Source organism: Crotalus tigris, unplaced genomic scaffold (genome assembly GCF_016545835.1).
Source record: "Crotalus tigris isolate CLP2741 ecotype Arizona unplaced genomic scaffold, ASM1654583v1 scf7180000017588.1960692, whole genome shotgun sequence".
Lineage (NCBI taxonomy): Eukaryota > Metazoa > Chordata > Lepidosauria > Squamata > Viperidae > Crotalus > Crotalus tigris.
In genome coordinates, this window is record NW_024096494.1 from 1,728,059 (window position 1) to 1,735,764 (window position 7,706).

The 7,706-nt window shown below is 38.8% G+C and overlaps 1 protein-coding gene across 10 annotated transcripts in view; it reads left to right on the forward strand.

Moving 5' to 3' along the window:
* TBXAS1 (thromboxane A synthase 1) overlaps nucleotides 1–7,592 on the forward strand; it is a 258,953-nt gene extending 251,361 nt beyond the window's left edge. For all 10 annotated transcript variants that reach the window (XM_039362422.1, XM_039362417.1, XM_039362466.1 and 7 more), the window contains 3 exons: nucleotides 3,957–4,094; nucleotides 4,886–5,051; nucleotides 6,182–7,592. In XM_039362422.1, the coding sequence (XP_039218356.1) occupies nucleotides 3,957–4,094; nucleotides 4,886–5,051; nucleotides 6,182–6,256 (379 nt within the window). In that variant the 3' untranslated portion in view covers nucleotides 6,257–7,592. The remainder of the gene's footprint in view (nucleotides 1–3,956; nucleotides 4,095–4,885; nucleotides 5,052–6,181) is intronic.
* Nucleotides 7,593–7,706: the final 114 nt, after the last annotated feature.

Genomic DNA, 7,706 nt, shown 5'->3' on the forward strand with positions numbered 1-7,706 from the left:
ACCCCTCCTTCTTCATCGGCTCTTTGGGGCAACTTTAGGCCCTTTTAGGGCTCCTAGCAAGGTGAAATTGGGCATGGAAAGCAGAGCTCTGCCTTCCTACATCCGTATCACTACGACATTATACCGGAAGCTGAACAAGGGATACTTACGATGGTTCCTGATAGTTATGGTTATTACAACATCCATGCAATCATAAGGTTGCAATTTGGGTATTTAGTGACTGGCTTGCACTTATGATAGTGGTTCCCAACCTTTCTGTCAGCGATGGGGGTGGTGGTGGTTTTGAGGATATAATCTAGATCCCATGCATGCACAAATGAAGCTTTGTGCGCTCGCCCACTGCTTGCATGGCCTAGTTTCCAACAGTTTGTGGACTGGGTGTTGGAGACCCCTGAGTTATAATATTGCAGCTTCCTATAATATTGCCATTTGCAACATTCACCAGTGACTTCCAACAAGCAAAGTCAGTGAGGAAGCCAGCAGGAGGTTGCAAATCACATGGCGTTGTTCCCAACAACCATGGAGAATTAGATTAACAATGGCAACTGGAACTGCTGCAACTGCTGTCCTAAGTCAGCATGGACATGTGACATCATATTTTATGATTGCAGTGCTTGGTGTCAAGAGTTGCTAATCTCAATTACTGATGGTAAGCACTGACTATCTGTAGTTGTTCAACTGCTACATGAAGATTACTGATCAAGGTTATACAGTTGATTTTTTTTTCAACATTTGCTAACAAATATTCTTCAACAAAAAATTAAAATTGAAAATATATTATCCCACTTTGATAGATGGGAAAATGGATAGATACATTTTAAAGTGTGCAAATGCTGGCAGAAAGGTAGCAGATTGTATGTGGTCTTTTGTCAGGAATGATTGTCAAAAGAAGCAAACATGTTCATGCTTAAGAATATGCTTCTGCCCATGTTGTTAGAGCTGAATATGGAGGGAGGAACTGCTAAAAATAAACCGAATGCTGTGGCAGTGGGATATTTAAGAGGTAAGAAGTGGTGAGGTGAAGAATAGTTTGAATTATTACAGATTGAATCCACAAATAAGATCCAGGATACGATTTGGTTATATGGAGAGTAAATTAATATGAATCAGGCTTTTTTCAGAAAGAGAATGTGGGACCTTTACAGAACGAAAGGAAATGTATGAATGTATGTATGGATTTGATGAAATCATGTATGGTATGTATGAAAAGTATAGAGAGCTATGGTAAATGTATTTGCATAAATTGCAATTAATTAGATTTCTATGTGCTTATCTTGTACTTTTCCTTGCTTAAGGCTTTCCACTTTTTTTGCTTTGCATAACATTTCTTATCCCACAAGACAATAACATGTTGAGTAGGTATTTGTATCTTACGCCAATATAAAGTCATCTGTTAGATATTCTCAATAGTCTTTCTAACATTAGAAATCAAGCTGAATCCAGTACTTTTAAAACAGGTGACATCTTGTTTTGTTTTCAACCATATCTTTTCTTTTTCCATCAGAAATTTCAAACTGTTTACTTTTTTACTTTAAAACAATGCAGTTTAAAATGCAAAATATTAAGAAATAAATGTCAGAAAATTGTTCTGGGTAATTAAAAGTAGCAATAAAAGAAACAAATATTAGAAAACATTTTAACTTGGCAGTAAGGAATAATATATTGGAACCATCATAATCAAATATGACTTTGAATGGAAGGACCAAAAATGGAGTTGGCATAGAAGAAAAGGAAATATTTCAGATTTCCTTTTCTCAGGTAATTCACAGGCTTTATAAAGCTGAACCCAAAATGACACTCCACTCTGTCTGCTGAATTCAGACAGAACAAAATAAATATCATTTAACAGTATAGTGGTCAAATGAAGAGAGTTTATGCACAACACTGGCTCTTTTTTAGATGTTTTTCCCCTATCACAGTGCATCCCAACAAGGCTGGGCGCTATCTAACAAAATGAAATTCAATGGTGAAAAAAGCAAGGTTCTACATTTAGGCAAGAAAAACCAAATGCACAGGTATAGCATAGGGGGTACCTTGCTCAATAGTAGTAACTGTGAGAGGGACCTCGGAGTCCTAGTGGACAATCACCTAAATATGAGCCAGCAGTGTGCTGCAGCTGCCAAAAAGGCCAACACAGTGCTAGGCTGCATTAACAGAGGGATAGAATCAAGATCACATGAAGTGTTAATACCACTTTACAATGCCTTGGTAAGGCCACACTTGGAATACTGCATCCAGTTTTGGTCGCCGCGATGTAAAAAAGATGTTGAGACTCTAGAAAGAGTACAGAGAAGAGCAACAAAGATGATTAGGGGACTGGAGGCTAAAGCATATAAGGAATGGTTGCTGGAATTGGGTATGTCTAGTTTAATGAAGAGAAGGACGAGGGAGGACATGATAGCAGTATTCCAATATCTCAGGGGCTGCCACAAAGAAGAGGGAGTCAAGCTATTCTCCAAAGCACTCGAAGGCAGGAGAAGAAGCAATGGATGTAAACTAATCAAGGAGAGAAGCAACCTAGAACTGAGGAGAAACTTCCTGACAGAACAATTAACCAGTGGAACAACCTGCCTCCAGAAGTGGTGAATGCTCCAACACTGGAGGTTTTTAAGAAGAGACTGGACAGCCATTTGTCCGAAATGGTATAGGGTTTCCTGCCTGAGCAGGGGGTTGGACTAGATGACCTCCAAGGTCCCTTCCAACTTTACTATTATTATTATTAACTGAGTTATGATGCAAATATATAGGTGAGTTATGTTCTCTGTAGCATAATTTTCCCTGGAAAATATTCACAGCCATCAGCTGGTGGGGAAATTCCAGGAAATCCAGTAGAATTTTGATTGAGTCTTTCTTTCTTTCTTTCTTTCTTTCTTTCTTTCTTTCTTTCTTTCTTTCTTTCTTTCTTTCTTTCTTTCTTTCTTTCTTTTTCTTTCCTTCCTTCCTTTTCTTTTCTTTCTTTCTTCTCTTTTTTTCTTTTTCTTTCTTTCTTTTCCTTTCCTTCCTTTTCATTTTTCTCCCTCCCTCCCTCTTTCTCTTCTATTTCTTCTGCCTAAAGCCTTCAGAACTGGGCAACATATAACCAGATAGATAGATAGATAAATTTTCCATTTCAAGACAGAAGTTGTCACGTAGGACAGTTCAAGTAAAAAAAGGTTTTTCATTGGTTCCTAAAAATAAAGTAGAAGCCTAAGAGTAGCTTTTAAGGACTAGCAAAATATTCAGTTTCATCAGCTCCCATCTTCCTATCTAGTAAGACCTCACCTGGAATACTGCAGCCAACTTTGGTCACCATGTCACAAAAAAAATGTTGAGAGTTTGGAAAAAATTCAGAGAAGAGCAACTGAGATGATCAAAGGCCTGGAGACTAAAACATACGAAGAATGGCTGCAGGACTTGGATTTGGCAGGTCTAAAGAAAAGAAGAAATAGGGGAGACATGATAGCAGGATTCCAGTATTTGAGGGGCTGCCACAAAGAAGAGGAGGGGGTCACTTTATTCACCAAAGCACCTGAGGGCAGGACAAGAAACAATGGTTGGAAACTGATCAGAGAGAAGCAACCTGGAGTTAAGGAGAAACTTCTTGACAGTGAGGACAATTAACCAGTGGAATGGGCTTGCCTCCAGAAATCGTGGGTGCTCCATCACTGGAGATTTTTAAGAAGAGGCTAGACAGTCACTTGTCTGAGATGGTATAGGTCCTCCTGCTTGAGCAGGGGGCTGGACTAGAAGACCTCCAAAACCCCTTCCAGCTGTATTCTATTCTATTCTATTCTATTCTAATTCTAATTCTATTCTATTCATCCAAACAATTTTCTTTGCATTGATTATAATAATACTTTTCCTACTTAGACACATCAGCTGAGGTCTGAAATGGCTTACAATGAAGCTTCTTCAAGTGCTTCATTGTCATGTTTTTGCTTTCTTATTTATGGAATATGTAATCTTTGCTCTTGTAGGTTTACCCGGGAAGCAGCAAAAGACTGCTTAGTGCTGCAGCAGCAAGTCCCAGCTGGCACTATCATGGAAATTGCTGTTGGACATCTCCATTATAATCCAAAGTTCTGGCCAGACCCTGAAAAGTTTATTCCTGAGAGGTAAATAGGGCTTATAGTTCTTTGTTCAAATCACAATGTTAAATCTGTCAAATCACATTATTTATTGTACAGAAAACAACAACAAAGCACTGGGAGGCACAATTATGCATAATGCAAAATGTGTACCCTCCCACAGAACACATTATAGGTATTCCTTGACCGGTCCCGCCACAGTTGGGAGCAGGATTACTGATGCTAAGCAAGGCAGTTGTTAAGGGAATCACACCCAGTTTTATGACCTTTTTTTGCTCTTAAGTGAACCACTGCAATTAAACGAATCACTTGGCTGTTAAATGAATCCGGCTCCCCGCCTATTGACTTTGCTTGTGGGAAGCCCCTGGAAAGATCACAAGACCCTGGAATGCTGCAACCATCATAAATACATGCCAGTTGCCAAGTTCCCAAAGTTTGATCATGTGACCATGTGGATGGTGCAATGGTTATAAGTCAGGGGTCCTCAAACATGGCCACTTTAAGATTTGTGGACTTCAACTCCCAGAATTCCCCAGCCAGCTGGGAAATTCTGGGAGTTGAAATCCACAAGTCTTAAAGTGGCTAAGTTTGAGGACCCCTGTTATAAAAGTGCAAGGACCAATTGCAAGTCACCTACAAGTACCATTATAATTTCGAATGTCACTAAATGAATGATTGTTAAGTCATGGACTGACTACCTTTACAGGAATGGAACTGCTGTGTCTTAATTATCAAACAAGCCATACAAACACTGCCTACCCAGTTTTTTAAAATGAAAATGCTCAATTTCTCAACCAATATTTTAACTTTGCCCACAGATTTACAGCTGAGGCTATGCAGCAGCAGCAGCAGCCCTTTGCTTATCTGCCCTTTGGAGCAGGTCCTCGTGGCTGCATTGGCATGAAGTTGGGCTTGATGACGATAAAAATGGCACTGTTAAGAATTTTGCAAAGGTTCATGTTCAAAACCTGCCCCGAGACCCAGGTTTGTGCATGTTTTACTTCTTGCGGAAGATAGTAACAAAAAGCAAATAACTAGACCATGAGGGGAGGAATTGTTTTTCATTTCTCTTTAGTACAAATAGACTTATAGCTATTTCCCCTGTATCTCCAACATGGCTTTCAAGATATGGGACCACCAAGGCTTCTTGCTTTTTTTAAAAAAAAATACTTTGTTTAAAATGAACTGCAAAGCAAAAAAAAAAGAGAGCTTCAAGTAGCATCTCCTGGTTTCCCAACAAGGTCTCCAGGAGTGGGCAACCCATCCTTTATTTTGAAAAATTCATATATATATATTTACTCCATAATATCGTAAGTTTTTAAAAATACACTGGTATGATTTGGTTGTTTTTAACTCCAAGAATAGGATATGGAATTAAGCTCAAGAATCTCAACTGGGCCACTTTTCCTTTACTCTAGACCAGTGGTTCTCAACCTGTGGGTCGGGACCCCATTTGGGGTCGAACGACCATTTCACAGGGGTCGCCAAACAAGGCTGTCCGCCATTTTTTCCCCCTTTTCTTTGGCCACGCCCCTGGCACCCGGTGATGTATAAGTGGTTGGGGGTCACCACAACATGGGGAACTGTATTATGGGGTCGCGGCATTAGAAAGGTTGAGAACCACTGCTCTAGACTGAGCTAGATATACAATATATTATGGAGATTGTTCTGAAGGGTATACTGTATCTCAGGCTCTCTTGGTGGATCAAAGGTTCTTTTGAAAAATAAGGTAGACCTTTCATGTAACATTGCCCCCAAATATTCCTAAAACACTGTAGCACACTGCAAGGATGGTTGCCAGCCAGACTCTCTATGGCTGATCTGACTGGAAAACATCCTGAGGTACCTGCTAGGCATTTCAGGTATATTGTTAGATTTATATCTCATTTATCCAGGAGCTCTGGGCACCATGTATAGTCTCCCTTCTTTATTTTTCCTACCAATCAGTTTGAACCGGGATTCCTCTAATTCTAGTTTCATGTTTGCTTATTGTAGCCCTCTTCCAACTCACACAAATATGAAACTTGGGAAGTACAGAGTAGAAAATTCCCTTTCCTATATTACTTGATGCTTGCTAACTTGCTTTGCATTTTCTTTCTTCACCCTCTTCCCAGATCCCTTTGCAGGTCAAATCTCATGGCACACTAGGACCAAGGGATGGCGTCTTCATCAAGATTGTTTCTCGTTAAGATACTGTAGTTGCATCTTCCCATTTCTTTTTCAGGAGATGCTTTGGCTTCCCTCATGCTGAAAATCTATTTGTAACATGGTAAAACCTGTTAAAGGCAACAAAGCTCTTACCTCAGAACACCTTTTTCAGCTTTCTCTTCTACTATTTCAAATCTCTAGAGTCTGCCTTCTAGCCTTAGAAGTCAACTTAGAATGCTAAATTCCAAAGACAGTTAACCTCTGTGCTGGGAAGACTTAACTGTTAGTGCCTGATATGCATCTAGACTTTGAAAGTATGTTTAATTTTTTTGATGTGTGGAGGGGAAATTTACTAATAACAACAATAGGATACTCACAAAATAAACTGCTTCAGCTGTTATTAAAAACATAAGTTTTTTTTTCCAGGTTGTTATAACTGATCAGTCCTCAGCTTAGCCTCTATTTTCACTTGTTCCTCCCCTGTCCAAGATCATGGGCAGATTTACCTAGACAATTGTGCAACTCAAGATGTAATTGACAGTCTGGAATCTAGTATTTTGCCCTTTCTTCCCACCAGAAACCAAACAAGGCAATCTTTTCCAATCTGGTTCCCTATCCACATGATAGCTTATAACCTTTTTCATCGTCTGGCTTGCTTGGTTAATGGTAATTCATAGTAATTGTGAGAACTGGAAATAAAATAAAAATGCACTGTTGTTATTTATATAACATGTTCTAAATTTTTTTCAAGCAATTCATATTTTCTTTCAGTTGAAAATTGTTAGCTTTTAAAGCAGAACTTGAAGAAAACTGCTTTTATCAATATTTTAAAGAATGTGTTTTGTATAGAAACTGTTCTAAACTGTTCTTGATTATTAAAATGTTAGACATTATATATATAGTTTATGCATATACAGGTAGTCCTCAGCTTTCAACCACAATTGGAACAGGATTGCTATTGCTAAGCAAGGAATTGTTAAGTGAGTTGTATCTATTTTACGACCTTTTTTTCCACAGTTAAGTGAACCACTGCAATTGTAAAGTAAATAACACAGTAATTAAACAACTCCGGCTCTCCCCCGCCCCCCATTGACTGCTTGTTGAAAGCCAGCTGGGAAAGTGGCAAATGGGAATCACACAACCTCGGGATGCTGTAATTGTTGGAAATTCATGCTGGTTCTCAAGCGTCTGCATTTTGATCACATGACAGTGGGGATACTGTGATGATTGTAATGTGATGATTGTAAGTGTGAGCACTGATCATAAGTCACTTTTTTCAACGCCATTGTAACTTTGAACCATCATTAAACAAATGGTTATAAGTTGAGAATTATCTGTATTTATTTTACGTGTAGACAATAAAGGATTCTAAAATCACTTGCAAATTCCCTTTATTACAGTACAGACAATTTACGTCTATTCATCCTTATAAACAAATAGTACTATAGACCAGCTATCTGCATTCTGTACAAAGTAAACCAGGGTACTGGT